This window comes from Myotis daubentonii, chromosome 3 (assembly GCF_963259705.1).
Source record: "Myotis daubentonii chromosome 3, mMyoDau2.1, whole genome shotgun sequence".
Classification (NCBI taxonomy): domain Eukaryota; kingdom Metazoa; phylum Chordata; class Mammalia; order Chiroptera; family Vespertilionidae; genus Myotis; species Myotis daubentonii.
In genome coordinates this window covers 136,544,425-136,560,285 of record NC_081842.1, presented here as the reverse complement: position 1 = coordinate 136,560,285, position 15,861 = coordinate 136,544,425, and the positions used below count along the sequence as shown (strand labels likewise).

At 36.8% G+C, this 15,861-nt stretch overlaps 1 protein-coding gene across 3 annotated transcripts in view; it reads left to right on the top strand.

Annotated features, from left to right (window-relative positions):
- RANBP9 (RAN binding protein 9) overlaps window positions 1–15,861 on the top strand; it is a 104,322-nt gene that overhangs the window by 82,004 nt on the left and 6,457 nt on the right. Inside the window, exons 7-12 of one of the 3 annotated variants that reach the window (XM_059688663.1) lie at window positions 372–484; window positions 1,846–1,954; window positions 3,332–3,522; window positions 4,673–4,817; window positions 8,275–8,396; window positions 10,145–10,296. In XM_059688663.1, the coding sequence (XP_059544646.1) occupies window positions 372–484; window positions 1,846–1,954; window positions 3,332–3,522; window positions 4,673–4,817; window positions 8,275–8,396; window positions 10,145–10,296 (832 nt within the window). Of the gene's footprint in view, window positions 1–371; window positions 485–1,845; window positions 1,955–3,331; window positions 3,523–4,672; window positions 4,818–5,051; window positions 5,197–8,274; window positions 8,397–10,144; window positions 10,297–15,861 lie in introns of those variants that run through there. The other 2 variants (XM_059688665.1, XM_059688664.1) reach the window with 2 other exon arrangements.

The following is a 15,861-nucleotide window of genomic DNA, read 5'->3' as shown; positions in this document are numbered from 1 at the left end:
TGTTTTATTTTACAAAATGACGACACTTTACTGGGATAAGTTGTGATAAATGTGAAACAGGAATTATGGTGAGTAGGATTGAATATAAGGATAGGAAATAATCATAAAGGACCTGGAAAAAATAGGGTGTCCTTGATTCTCTAATTAGGGACAGTAGTCTCAACATAGCATTTGCAGTTATCTTTTTGGAAATACTACATGAAAAAACAAAATTATCTTTTGAACTTTAAACTTGAGGTTATTAAAGCTTTAATTATTTCAAGGGAATAGATTAGTTTTGTAACACCAGAGTAGACCTTGTTTATGTAAATTGTAGTATGAAGCATGTATTCTCTTGACTAAAAGTTGTGTTTCTTCTTTTTTTTTTAAAGAATGGTTTCATCTTACTTAGTTCACCATGGGTACTGTGCCACAGCAGAGGCCTTTGCCAGATCTACAGACCAGACCGTTCTAGAAGAATTAGCTTCCATTAAGAATAGACAAAGTAAGGACTTATGGTATATGGCTCACACTTGTTTTCAGATTATAGGTTTGGTTATATCGATTTTTATAAATTTTAAAATTGATGCCTCTGAAATTTATTTTTATTGATATTTTTAAAGATTACCTTTTAAAAATTCATATAGGACTTTGCTAGCATTCTGGATGTAAAAAGATATAATTTTGGAGACTTTGTAAGAATGTGTACCACTTTTTAAAAAATGTTTTATTGACCTTCCAGGAAATAAACATTTAGTAAAATGATTTTATTTATTAGTAAAGTAGCCCCATAATTAGATGTTAGTGGAGGTAATACAAGAAAGATAAATACCTTTGCATTTAAATTGCTATCTAAATTTAAGATAGTTTTGATCTTAAGCATTTATTACTTAGGTTCTAGTGCTTTTGGCCAGAGCAGTGAGGCCTGTTTGTACAAAGGTAAATCAGCATGATAACTGTACCATAGTCAGTCATCATAAAAATGGTATATCCATCAGGAAGGGTGTAACGTGATTAGAGTATAGGCATAAAAACAAAACATGGGCAAAATCATGATGAATGAAAAGAAAAAATTTTATAGGTCAAACTGCTATAATATCACTGAATACATTATATTGTAGCTACTGTATGCTTTGTCTCACTATATATATAATAAGCTCTTGTGAACAGGAAATGATCACATATTCTTTGTGTCCTCATCATCTAATATAACAAATACCTGACACAAGGAATGCTCAATGAGTGTCTGTTGAATTCAGATCTTACTATGTCTAGCATTCTTTTAGTACTGCTTCAAAAAGTTATCATAATTACTTTCAACAATAAAGATATAAAATTAAAAAGTTATCATATTTGATTAGACATTTTGAGTATTATTTCTTTGACTTTCCTATGGTCTTTTTAAAAACCACTTTATTGAAGTATGGTTGACATATTAGAAGCTGTACATACTTATTGAATGTAATTTGATAAGTTTGGAGATTAGTATATGTGCATGAACCCATCAACACACCATGTATGCCATAAAAATAGCCATCTTTTTTTTTAATTGATTTTTTTTGAGAGTGAGGGATAGGGGGTGGGGGAGAGAGAGACATGGATGTGAAAGCAAAACATCAATGGACTGCCTCCTCCCTGCCCCCTACCAGAGATTGAGCCAAAACCCTGGTGTGTGCCCTGACTGGGAATCACACTGGCAACCTTTTAGTGCACAGGACGACAACCAACCAACTGAGACACACTGGCCAGGGCCATCTTTTTTACTTTAGTTTTTATTATTTCAGTATTGATTAACAGGTGTTTTTCTTATATGATAGTGTTTCTACTCTTTAAAAAATTAATCTTTTGCTCTTTTTCTCTAAATAGGAATTCAGAAATTGGTGTTAGCAGGAAGAATGGGAGAAGCCATTGAAACAACACAACAGTTATACCCAAGTTTACTTGAAAGAAATCCTAATCTTCTTTTCACATTGAAGTGAGTTTGTTTAATAAAATATGTTATATTTATTATATATGTGTGTTATATGTAACCAAAATAATTTCCATGTTTTAATTTTTGTTTAACCTTCTTTCAAATATTGACATAAAATTTTGTAATACAGCACGTTTAAATAACAGGTTACAAAAATACTTGTGTTGAGGAGTATAACAGATGGCATCTTTTGTTTGGTCTTCTGTCATTCTATCTCTGTGTTTCCAAATGTGAAAATCTTACTTAGAAGATGGGAATCTATTTTTCCTTCTGCAAAGTACCTCATAGTAAGTCTGTGGCATTTTAAAAAATTGTGATAAATATGCATAACAAAAAATTGCTATTTTTACATGTACAGTTCAGTAGTATTAAGTACATCACATTGTTTTGTAATCAGTCCAACTGTCCATCTCCAGAACCTTTCTAACTAAAATTTGGTACCCATTAAACATTAACTCCCCATTTCTCCTCTCCCTACCTCCTGACAACTAACATTCTGTTTTCTGAATTTGAATTTGACTACCCTGTGTACCTCATATAAATGGAATTATGAAATATTTGTCCTTTGTTAACTGGCTTATTTCCCTTAGCATAATGTCCTCAAAGTTCATCTGTGTTGTAGCTCTGTCAGAATTTCCTTCCTTTTGCAGGCTAAATGTTATTCCATTGTATTCATATACCACATTTTGTTTATTCACTCATCCATCTTTGAGTTGTTCCCACAGTTGGGTATTGTGAATAATGCTGCTATGAATAGGGGTGATGAAATATCTGTTGGAATTCCATCGTGTTCTTATATCTGATTTGATTTGCTACCAAGTGCAAATATTATTTTGATTAAATTATTTGGGGGCTAAAATGGTAGTCCATTTTGATTTTATTATAGCTACAGATAAACTTTCATTTTCTTAGTAAATCTTGATTAAAGGACATACAGCTTTTGCATATAGTCTATTTTTCTGGAAAATTAAAAAATATTCTAACCACTGTGTGTGTGTGTGTGTGTGTGTGTGTGTGTGTGTGTGTGTGTGTGTAAAGAGGTAATATGTTAATTGGTCCTAACGGTGTCACAGTCACAGGGGTTCAACAGGCTGCATGCACACATACTATGGGCGGCAACAGGGGTGGGGACTTCTGCCCCCAGCGGAGGCACGCACAGGCAGGAGCTGGTGGGCGGGGACCTCCGCTCCCAGGGGAGGCCGCACAGGCCTGCCCAGCGCTACCGTCACGCTGCCTGCATGCGTCCCCGCCCAGTGACTATCTTAAGGCCAAAGTTATTGATAAATACAAGTTATTAAAATGTCTCCTTTCAGAAATCTGTTGCTATTAAATAAATGGCTCTTTGAAGATTATCCAAGTAAATTTTTTTTCTTTTTTTAGAGTGCGTCAGTTTATAGAAATGGTGAATGGTACGGATAGTGAAGTACGGTGTTTGGGAGGCCGGAGTCCAAAATCTCAAGACAGTTATCCTGTTAGCCCTCGACCTTTTAGTAGTCCAAGTATGAGCCCCAGCCATGGAATGAATATCCACAGTTTAGCATCAGGCAAAGGAAGTGCTGCACATTTTTCTGGTGAGATTCAATCTTATGATATTATCTTTATATTTTTGCCCTTTATATTTTTGAACCACAATAAAATTTTAAAAAATCTAGACACTTCTGTAGCAGTTTTGCACATGTGTATACTTGATCTCAAGATACTCTGGAAGAAAAACTATAGGTGGATCAGATGCCTTTGTTTTTAGTACCAGGAAGTAACTTGAGCTATTTCTGAGAATAAGTTATTATAGCAGATCTTCATAAACAAACGCTAATGTTCAAGTTGTCTCTAGAAATTAAATCGTAAATATTTGGTAATGAAAACATAATTATATGTTTTAATGAAGTTTAAATTTAAAGGGGGTGATGTGTCTGTGATGTCTTATGCCACTAATCACCAAATCTAGCTGGGCTGCCTGCTATCTATCTTATTTTTTCTCAACCAAGACCAGTTCATTTTCTCTTGTTCCCCACCACCAACCTCCCGCCTCCCGTTTTTGTTGTGTTTTTGTTTGTTTGTTTGTTTGTTTGTTTGCTCACCAGCCTTATTCTCCAAGGCTTTTGGTGTTCTCTTGATTAGAATTCTCTCCTTTCTTAGCTTTGATGATGATTTCTACAAGTTTATTTCTAATCCTCCTTAGTCTTCCTTCTTTGCTTGTCTCTTTCATTCTGTTTTTCCCATGGTGTTACCTTCCTCCGTACATTTAACTTTATAAAACAAGTCAAGTGCTCTTTCCTTTCCTTTCATAGAGTAACAACTTTGCTTTTTCTCAGTCAGCATATAGCTCTCTTTTTGTATCACCATCCTGTACAGTGCAGATGATTCTCATGTTTATATCCTTAGCTGCTTCTCCTCTTGAGTATCATATACAGTCACTTCAGACTTGGACTAATTCTTAGCCTTAATAAAATGGGGGTGATGATAACATGGCCCTCATGGGGGATTGATCCATAATGAAGCCTTCAATAAATGTTAGAGGAGATGATAATTATAGCTCACAATTAAGTGTACATATATCTTTTCAAAGAAGTTAACTGTTTACTATTTAAATAGTCCATTGATTTAAATAGTCCTCTATTTTAAATACAAAAGTCAGAATATGGGTATATTATTTACAAACTAATAATAAATTAATGTTTGTTTTTATTTTCATGATCTGTCTTTTTTTTTCTTTTTTTCCAGGTTTTGAAAATTGTAGTAATGGTGTAATATCAAATAAAGCACATCAATCATATTGCCATAGTAAACACCAGTCAACTAATTTGAATGTACCAGAACTGAACAGTATAAACATGTCGAGATCACAGCAAGTTAATAACTTCACCAGGTAATGATTTCTCTAGCTTTTACGCTACTATTAGCAGCCTAAATCAGGTGTTATCATGTTTAATAATTTGGAAAATTTGAGTTGTATGCCCAATAATGGAGTCTAGGAATTCCCAAGCCCTTTGAGAATAAAAGGTTAGGGAATAAGTTTCCCAAAGCTTTTCAGTCTCTCAGTATGCATATAAGCTCTTTCCTTTGTTCCTTCTTATTACTCTCCATTTCCTTGCCCTTATAGTGAGGTTATAAGGACAAATGCAGGGCTCTGCAGTCTACTCTTCCTGCCATCACAGACCTATATAGATGATCACACACATGCCATTTGTTATGTTTCCAAGTTAAGTCAAAGTATTGTATTTAACCTCTAGTATTAACATATGATACGTTTACAACTATTTTTTCTCTCTGTGTATATTTTTTTGCTGTAAATGTATGTGGAATGTTTACTGACTTTCAATTAACTAATTTTATAAAAACTCTTTTTAAGAGCCTATCTTTATGTAGCTTGACTATAGCAGATGTGGTTAAGTCATTTAGAACAGTGGTTGCCAACTGATGGTCCACAGACCACTGGTGGTCCGTGAGGTCCAAAAGGTTGGCAACCACTGATATAGAACATAGAGCATGAGGGTAGTATTGAGGACCTGTTGGATGTCAGCCATTTTGCTAGGCAGGAAGAGCTTTGAGAGAAAAGATGACTATCCTATATAATAAAAGGGTAATATGCAAATCAACTGAATGGCAGAACAACTGGTCGCTATGGCTCACACTGACCACCGGGGGGCAGATGCTCAATGCAGGAGCTGCCCCCTGGTGGTCAGTGCGCTCCTGGCAGGAGCAGGCCTAAGCCGCAGCCAGACATCCCCGAGGGCTCCTGGACTGTGAAAGGGCGCAGATCAGGCTGAGGGCTGAGGTGTGTGTCATCCCCCCCACCCCCCAATGGACGAATGCCATGCACTGGGCCTCTAGTATGTCATACTATACTCAGGTTTAATGTTCATGAAATCTTTTAAAAGTTCCTGAAATGTAATCACCTGAATTCAATACTAGTGTGTGAAAGCAAAATCCTATGAATTCAGCCTGCCCAAATCATCTAGCATTTGAATCTTAATTTGGTTTAGAACTCATGTTATAACATTTTAAAAATAATTATAATGACCTTGGCTGGTGTGTCTCGGTTGAGCATTATCCTGTGCACTGAAAGGTTGCTGGTTTGATTCCTGGTCTGGGCACATGTCCAGGTTGTGGGACTCTCTCTCTCTCTCTTTCTCTCCCTCCCTCCCTCCCTCCCTCTCTCCCTCCCTCCCTCCCTCTCTCCCTCTCTCCCTCTCTCCCTCTCCCTCTCCACCCCCTTTCCCTTCCTCGCACTCTAAAATCAATTTAAAAAATAACAAAAAAAAATAATGGATAGACTTTACAATTTGATGTTGGTTTGGTCTTATAACATGAATTGATTGGTCACGCTACATTTTGGGGAAATTGTTCATCAGTGCAGATTTTATCAAAGGAGAGAGAACCTAACTTTTAGCAAGGAATCTTAATGGAAATATGACTCCAGAAAAAGAAATATATGTAAAAATCTGTTTTTGCAAATTTGGCAATTTATCAGAGTCTCCATGTTATCCTTCACAAGTGACCAAAATTTACTGAAGTAATGGTGTGTGGTACAGGCTATAATGGAGGTCCACAGAAGTCATATGAGAACAGTAGAAAAAGTAACTATCTTTTGCTGAGGTCAGGGTAGTCTTTGACAGTAGAGATGACATAGTAAAAACAAAATTAGAATATTTAGTAGTAAAAATTATGTATGGGAATTTTAAAGGGTAAGATTTTAGTACTTTATCATTAATAGAGCATTCTGCCATTTTTTGCAGTCAGTTGGTGAGTTTTTCTCTTAAGTACTATCCTCATGGCAGGAAGTTGCTAAAGGGACCTATTATTACCTGAGTTCAGGGAAGGAAATGTAACATAAGGGGTTGATGACACAGCATTCTCCCTTGTGTTCAGTATAAGAAAATAAGCTTTTAAATCCCCTTAAACTGTTCAACAGTAACAGTTATTTTATAGTTGGTAATGGCTTTCCTTGCAACAGTATTGTGTAGTAGGCAAAAATGGTATTAACTATGAAAACCATTTTACAGATGTAGAGCTGAATAACAAAAAAGTAAATGTGTGGGCTTTTTTTAAGGTCAATAATTAGTAGCTAGTAAGTTGCAGAACTGAGACTACTCCCCAGGATTTGTGACTTCCAGACTTGTGCTTTTTCCATTATACTTCCCTCTATTTGAAAGTTTCCTCTCCATGCTAATGTCTGTTCTAGTTAACATTACTTCTTCCAGGATTTTTGCCTTGATTTATATCCCCTCCACGTGTCACTCCTTGTGATTAACTTTTATCATAGTAATAGTCCTTTGCAATACAATAACTTTTTTAGCTTTTAACAGGTAGTTTGCTCCTACAGGACAGAGGCAGTTTCATTATATCCTTAGCACCTAACATGGAACATGAAGAACTTGGCTCAGGGGCTCTTGAATGTGTATTGAATGAAAGAATCCCTCAAATAGTATATTGAATTGTTTTCTTAAAAAATGGTTTAGTATATCATTAAGATCACCAAAAGCTATGCTCTTAAGGATTTCTACTAAACATTGTTTTTAATGTTAATTTTTTTTAACAACTCTCAAAGGTCACCAATATAATACAAAGCTTTTCTGACTCATGGAGTTCTAAGGCAGTTGCCACCTTCTTTATAGATCTCTGTCTTTTCACCAAATAGATTTTACTGATAGAAGTTGCACGTACCCACCCACACACACACGGTACTTAAACCACACACACAAGTCATGCAAGGTGTTAACCATCTCTGGTGGCATTATGCGTAGAGTGCTTTTTGTTCATCTGCATTCAATGTTCTTGGTTTTTCTAAGAAATGAATATCCCTTGCTTTTTTAATAGAAAAGGTCATTTTTATTTAAATATTTCCTAAATTTTCATCAAGTGTTTCCTTTTGGGCTGTGTAATCGTTAGCTAGATCATCATAGGCAATTCTTAAAGATTAGGTATTTTTTGTTGCTTCCTGTGTGGATGAATCTGAAGGTCCTACATTGACTAGTATAGTATGTCCAAATGTAGTTATTGGCACATAGTTATTCTGTAGTGTAAAATGAGTGAAAATTGAAAATACACTAAATATCCAAATCAACATTTTTAAATTAAGATTTGGCAATACTTTTAGTATGTGTACTTTATTTCCCTTATCTCCAGGAGTACAACTTTGTTAAAAGTCAGCTACATATTTGGCTTTGAATATATTCAAGACTTAACTAAATACCTACTTTGAAGATTGCTTTTGTCTTATGAAATCATTTTTATAAGTAGGCTATGTAGTTGAGTAGTAATTTATTTTAAACTAAGCTGCAAGTATGCGATTTCTAAAATTAGGTTTGTTTTTTCATTTTCAGTAATGATGTAGACATGGAAACAGATCACTACTCCAATGGAGTTGGAGAAACTTCATCCAATGGTTTCCTAAATGGTAGCTCTAAACATGACCACGAAATGGAAGATTGTGACACCGAAATGGGTCTGCAGTGATATTTCTTACATTTTTAATAAAAAAATGATGACTACAAGGTTATGTTTTTACTCGTACTGATTTACAGCTGATGAGCATAAATCAAATTTAAAGACAGATGTATGTGCCATTGGATTTGATAATACACATTACTTCTCTTAAGCTTTCTTGTGAGAGTGGGTTGCTAGACAGAGCATAGTTACTTTATACTACTTTCTGAAGTTAAATGCTACAGAGTTTTCTTTGCTGTTAGCGCTGTCATTAGTGCAGTGGTACCAACTTAGTGTTAAATATCCTTTAGAGCAGCGGCCGCCAACCAGTGGTCCATGGACCACTGGCGGTCCATGAGGTCCGAAAGATTGGTGACCGCTGCTTTAGAGGATATTTAAGGTTGGAGATATAGAAAGGTTTTATACTTATTTTGCTGTAGCCAATAAAGGCCAAATGGGTAGAGATGCTTTTATAAATTCTAATCAAACAGAATTTCTTAAATTCATTTAATGAGAATATATGTGACTATTCATAGTTCAGTGCCTGGCACTTAGTAGGTACTTAAGTGTGACTCCACCTCCTCTTTCCCCTAAATTAAACGTCATGCTTAATTTTACTTTCTTGACAACTTGTGTAGTAAACTGCATTGTAAAGTTAAACCATCAGCAAACTTTCCCATCAGTTGGAAAGTGAACATTATTAAAGCTTATAAATTCTTCTTCGTCAGAATTCCATGGCCAGCATTAGACTTCTTAGTATTTTGAGGTTAAAGGGTATTTTTTCAAATTGTTATGGGTATATATAAGAAACTACTTTATAAATGTAGTTATTATTTTATTATTTATACAACTACCTTGTTGCTGGGGATTATGTATTCTACTGTAGAAATCCTTTTTTGAAGCAAGGAGTATGATTAAAAAGGCCGCCTAGTTTTATTTTATCAAATAATCAGCAACTTAAAAATTCAAAGAGTAATTTGAACATAGTGATTAAGAACAAGAGTTATACAGCCAAATTACCTGGATTCAAATTCTGCAACTGCCACTTACTAGCTGTGTAACCTTGGACAAGTTACTTAAGAGCTCTGTGTCTCAGTTTCTTCATCTGTAAAATGGATATTATAACTGCTTCATAAATCATTGTGACAATTAAATGAGCTAATCTGTGCAAAGCTAATAGAACAAAGTGCATATTATATATCATCATAATCAATTGTGATTATATGTATTATTAGTAATTTAAATGGTTACGTTATTAATCATTACTGTCAACCAAAATATATACCCTAAAATTATTTTCTAAAAGTAGTATTCTTCTGAGCATAATGTTTTTATTGGGATTATTTAGCCTCCCTTAGCATCCAGGAATCATTTAATTCTGTCTCTATTCTATGGCAGTTAAAGTAGCCTGACAGGCAGTTACTAACTTTTTCTTTTTTTCTTAATGTTGCTTATTGTAGTTTTAGAGAATTGTGCTTAACTTTTTATAAAATTTCCCTTGACATATAGGTACATCCTAACACTGAGAAAGGTTGTCACCTGACTTTCAACTGCATGCTAGATATTGGATCCTAGACTCTTGAGACCTAGATAAAACATACCTTTTAACTGCAAAGTTTCATACTAAATTAAATAAATCTGCATATTTAGAGAAAAACATTAGGTAATAGTTACTAAATTAAACATATAAAATGTTATATTTATGTTCATTTCTCCATTGCACTTCATTCAGTAAGGTAGTAAAATACTTGTTTGTTTTGGTTACAGAAGTTGATTCAAGTCAGTTAAGACGCCAGTTGTGTGGAGGAAGTCAAGCCGCCATAGAAAGAATGATTCACTTTGGAAGAGAGCTACAAGCAATGAGTGAACAGCTGAGGAGAGAATGTGGCAAGAACACAGCAAATAAAAAAATGTTGAAGGTACATTTGTTTTCCCCTGTAAAATATAAGTGCATCAAAGGAACTAAATTGTAGTTTTGTAACACAGACTAGAGCTAGAAATTCTTGTTGCACATGAACTCCTCCCTGGCTTCCTATTTGAGAGTGAAAGTGTTCTATGTGTTTGGGCAGTTCTGCTCTACTGGAAGTAGCACTGGAGTTCAAGTAAAAAGTATGGATTCAATCCCCAATTGTGCAACCTGTCAGCATTGTGTGCACTTTATCAACTTACTTTTCTTAGTCTTTTCTCAGCTATAAAATTGGCAAAGTTAGGAAAAATGTGAGTATGCTGATAAAACTGTAAATTTGAGATATTTTTATTTTGCAAGTAACATTGCTCAGAGTTGTAGCAAATTGAAAGTCTAATATGTACATGGTTTTCATTTTGATGATGATTGGTGAAGGATTTTGGGTCATCTAGTTAATACATTTTCAGGTCTTTTCTAGTTAACATTTATGATAGCTAGTAAGATGGAAACAATTTAAACAATTTAGTAAGTTAGGCACAATTTTGTGTATCATTTGAAGTTGGAGTTTTCTCCTAATTTAAGTCAGGATTGTAATTAGCTGTGGAGATGTTATTCCTTTAAAAGCTTCTTTCATATGCAAAAAAGTCCTACCAGCCCTGTAAGTCTATGAAACATTAACGTAGCCATTGTATATATATTTTCAATCCTGCGTTAGGTTTGTTATCAGAGAATTGCATGGGTGGAATTTCTCCGTTGCTAGTGGGAGTGGGGTTCTTCGGATGTCTTGAGAAAAATAATTTCCTAAGACTCACAGGAGAATGAGATATATTGAAAGGTTTATTTGTGTGTTATTATATCCCTTGGTTTGCAAAGTCCCATTTCCCTTAAACCAGTCTTGGAAAATATGCAGCTGGGGGTTCGGCAGAGCTAGAAGCAAAACCAGTGTCCAAAGTTTCTGTTCCATGGTGGAGTTGAGTCCAACAGTGCATCAGACTGATTGTAATCCATTAGTCCATTGTGTGGGCCTTGTGGGAGAATGCAGGGGAGCATGCCCCCTGCAACAAGAGTGCTAAGAGAGCAGGAGGGCCAACAGAGCCAAACAAAGGGAGGAATTCCTTTGTTTAGGAGTTTAATGAATATCAAATCTTCCCACACTTGCAGTGACCATGCCTGTTCTGATCTATGGCTTGTTCCCCGGTGTGATTGACAGACAAGTACCTTCCCACGTCACTCAGACCTAGAGAGCGTTAAGCTGCAGCTTCCTGGCAAAGCTGTACAAATGGCATGCCTACATTATCTAGCCTTCTCTTTGCTTCTTTCTAGTTATTAATAACCAGGTTATTACAGTGGTATCAGGTTGCGCTCAAAGATGCTAAGTTATAAACATTTTCTCCTGAATTTTTGAAAGTTCAAAAAACCAAGGAGAGATTCATGTTGTGCTGCTTCAGTGTCATGTACGTAGTAGCAAAGGGCAAGGCTCCTGACTTCCCTTCTGGACTCAAACTGAGAGTCAGTGCACCAGTAGCAACACCTAGTAGCACTGATTATGGCCTAAAGTTAGCAAAAATAATGCACCTACATATCTGCTTGATCTAGGATGGGTTAAGGAAACACCTATATACATCTCCAGTTAAAGGTATGCAGTCTTGTATTTTTAGTATCTGAGGTGGGAAGAGAGGTGTAGTCACTATACTTAGTACTTCATCTACTGGATAGCAAACTGCTTTTCTAATAGTGATCATCAGCTCTTAAAGAAAAAGTTTAAAAGAAAATTGGTGTATCATTTGAAGTTGGAGTTTTCTCCTACTTTCAGTCAGGATTGTAATTAGCTGTGGAGATGTTATTCCTTTAAAAGCTTCTTTCATATGCAAAAAAGTCCTACCAGCCCTTTAAGTCTGATTTAAGCTGTTTTTATTTTTAAACATTCATCCTTTTTAAAATAAATAATTTTTATTGATTTCAGAGAGGAAGGGAGAGAGAGAGAAACATCAGTTGATGAGAGAGAATCACTGATTGGCTGCCTCCTTCATGCCCTCCACTGGGGATTGAGCCTGCAACCTGAGCAGGTGCCTTGACTAGGAACCAAACCATGACCTCCTAACTCTCAACCACTGAGCCACATGGGCAGCTATTTTTTGTTTAAAAAGTCCCTATCAGACATTCATATACTATTAGGAAAATAGCTGTCCACATTAGCCCTATAAGATTATGCCCTATAAGTTCTTTGAGGTCAGGCTAGGTCTTTCCTTAACTCCTCCCCTTTTAAATATATCATATGCATACAGAACCTAGGTATTCAATGAATGTTTATTCAATTGAGATTGAATTCATTTGAAAAGTATAACTGATTTTTCAAGATTGGGTATTTTCATCACTGTCAACTTCATAGAAACTTTTCTCATATCAAGAGTGGCAAGAAGCCGAAACCGGTTTGGCTCAGTGGATAGAGCGTCAGCCTGCGGACTGAAAGGTCCCAGGTTCGATTCCGGTCAAGGGCATATACCTGGGTTGCGGGCATATCCCCAGTAAGAGATGTGCAGGAGGCAGCTGATCGATGTTTCTCTCTCATCAATGTTTCTAACTCTCTATCTCTCCCTTCCTCTCTGTAAAAAATCAATAAAATATATTTTTTAAAAAAAAGAGTGGCAAGAAGAAACTTATTTCTTGGCCTTTCTTAAGTTTATTTTAAGATAGCTAAAGTCATCCATTTAGGAAATTATTTTGCTAGATACCAAGGTTCTCAACCTTTTTGGTGTCTAGAAAGATTCTCAAAGAGTTTTTTGATTTTACTATACTAGAAATTAGAACTAAAAGTAAAAACAAGTCATTAGAAATAACAGTAAATCCATTAATTAAATATTCTTGTGGAAAAAAACTACCTTCCCCAAAATGGGGAATAAATGAGAAGCATAGCATTGCTTTACATTTTCACAGGTCTTTAATGTTAGTTTTAATCAAGATGAGCTGGATTCTCATACTTATCTCCACTATATAGTTTTGAGAGAAGGAGAAAGATAAAAGTAGTCTTTCAGTGTTACTATGAAAATAGTTTTGACTTCACAAAACCTTCTGAGAGGGCCTTGGACCCGTGTCCCTGGACTACACGTTAAGAACTGTTGTTTGAGTGGATATTTGGCAATATGAGATGATCCTAAGAATTCATAGACATTTTTTAGAGCAGGTCATCTGTTTTCTTGCTAAAACTTTATGCTAATTAAACATGATGAAGGAATGTGTGATTTCTGCAGTGCCTTTGAAAATTTAAGATTTCACTCAATCAGCTTACTGTCCTTGATTCCAATTTGCATGAAGCTCAGAAAATGGCATTACATGGCCTATTCTCAAAGATATTCCTTAATTATATATTGAACTATGTGAAAGTGTAATTCATCTTCATCTAAAGAATGTAGATGGCTTTGATTTTGCATCTCTTGACTTTTAAGCAAATGCCAACTGCTTTAAAAGACTTCCTTTATGTTCTGAGCTGCTTTCCCATGCCCCAAACTTTTCTTGACTCAGATAGGAACGAGTAACGAATCTTAAAAGTACCTAAAGAACAAGGCTGAAGGATTTGAAGCAACGTGAAGAGTAAAGGTTTTTGCCATAGTTGAAAATATTTAGACTTTATTCCTTTTTATTCTTCACTTCAGATTACATGTGATGTAGTGGGGTATTTTTTATTTTTCTGGTTTTGTATAAACTTCTGAATCATATACATATATATGGAAAGAATGGTTTGGGTAAAGTCAAAGGTAAGATTACCTAAAATGCTTTATGATAAGGTGCACATGTACAATATTTGCTTCCCTCAGTTGTGGAGTCACCGGCACATTGCAGCCCACCTGTGGTAAAATGGTAGGCAGTCCCTGCAGCAGTCCATTTTCCCTTGACCTTTTTTCTAGTTTTGTCTGTCTTCGTTTCCTCTTTCCCTGTTGTCTTTTTGTTCCATATCTGCCTAAGCCTGCCAGAGGCTCCCTGGGAACTATCTGGCTTTGGTCAGCAGCTATTTGTTGAACTTACGCAGTGTGGCCAGGCACTGCTATAGGCAGTGCGGAGAGTCGAATGTGCATGAGCAGCCCCAGCTAGCAGGACTCTTACTTCAGTAATTGAAGCAGTAGAGCCATTTAGACTCATTCTATTTATAAACTGCTACAGATTTTAAGGCAAATATTAGTAGTTTCAGAAACCTACCTAAATGAAATCACATTTCCCTCAGAAATTGTTCTCACTGAGGTAATATCCTATCTAATAGACAAACATGGTAATTGACCATACCTTTGCTACGCCTCCCATTGGCTAATCAGCACGATATGCAAATTAGCCACCAACAAAGATGGCGGCTAATTTGCATACTGCAGGCAGGGCAGGATGGTGCCATCCCGACTGCCCCGCCACCATCCGGGCCTGCTATCTGCGACCCAGGGCTGCAGGCATCCGTGTGTGACCCGACCTGGGGCAGCCGGGCGGGGCAGCAGCGATCCACCGGCTCGCCCGGGCGTCCCGTGTGCAACCCAACCCGGGGCGGCACCCCAACCCCTGGATCGGCCCTGCCGTGTGCGCAACCCAGGGCGGCACCCCAACCCCCGGAACAGCCCTGCCGTGTGCATGACCCGGGACGGCACCCCAACCCCCGGGACAGCCCTGCCGTGTGCACGACCCGGGGCGGCACCCCAACCCCCGGAACAGCCCTGCCGTGTGCACGACCTGGGGAGGCAGGGCAGGCACCAGGGGAGCGGGCCTAAGCCAGCAGGTGGTTATATCCCGAGGGGTCCCAGACTGTGAGAGGGCACAAGTGGGGCTGAGGGACATCCCCCCATCCCCCCTTCCCTGCCAGTGCACAAATTTTTGTGCACCGGGCTTCTAGTTTTTAAAATAAAAAGTAACCCATAATGTCTTTGGTTACCATCACCAATTAAGTTTTATAGCAGGATTTTAAACATTGACGTTGCTTTGTTGATTTCTTTCCCTTTGTAAAGGAAGATATGGTGCTAGGTACGTACTACTGGGAACTTGATGCTGTTAACCTTTTTATTTTTTAAGGTGTTAGTTTTCTTGATTACAGCTTCACTCTACTTCTAAACTGTTTCATAGTGTTGCTGTGTGATTCTTCTATAACCAAGTCTAATCTATACCACTCCTGTATTTAAAACTCTGTTGCCTTATTAGCCAAAAAATTCAAGCTTTTTAGTGTTTTTAGAGGCATTTTAGGATTTAACCCCTTACCCATGGTTCCAACCATGCCTTTTTCTCTTTTTGCTCAGCCTGTGTCCATGTAGCTTGAGCCTATTTCTGTGATTGCATCATGCGACACAATACACTGTACGTTAATAAGCAATATGCTGTTATTTATGTGTCTGTGTTTTCCACAAAACTATGCGAGTCCTTGAAACAGTGACAAGGTCCCGGTGATCCGTGTGTCCTCAGTTGTCTGGCTGCTGTGTCCAATAAATATTTGTTTGAATTGTACTGAAAACAATAGGGCAGAATTTTGGGTTTTCTTCTTAAAATTTATATTGAAAATTAAAAGGGACTTCTCTCACTAAAAGAAGTACATACAGTAAATACTAGCTGTGTGATC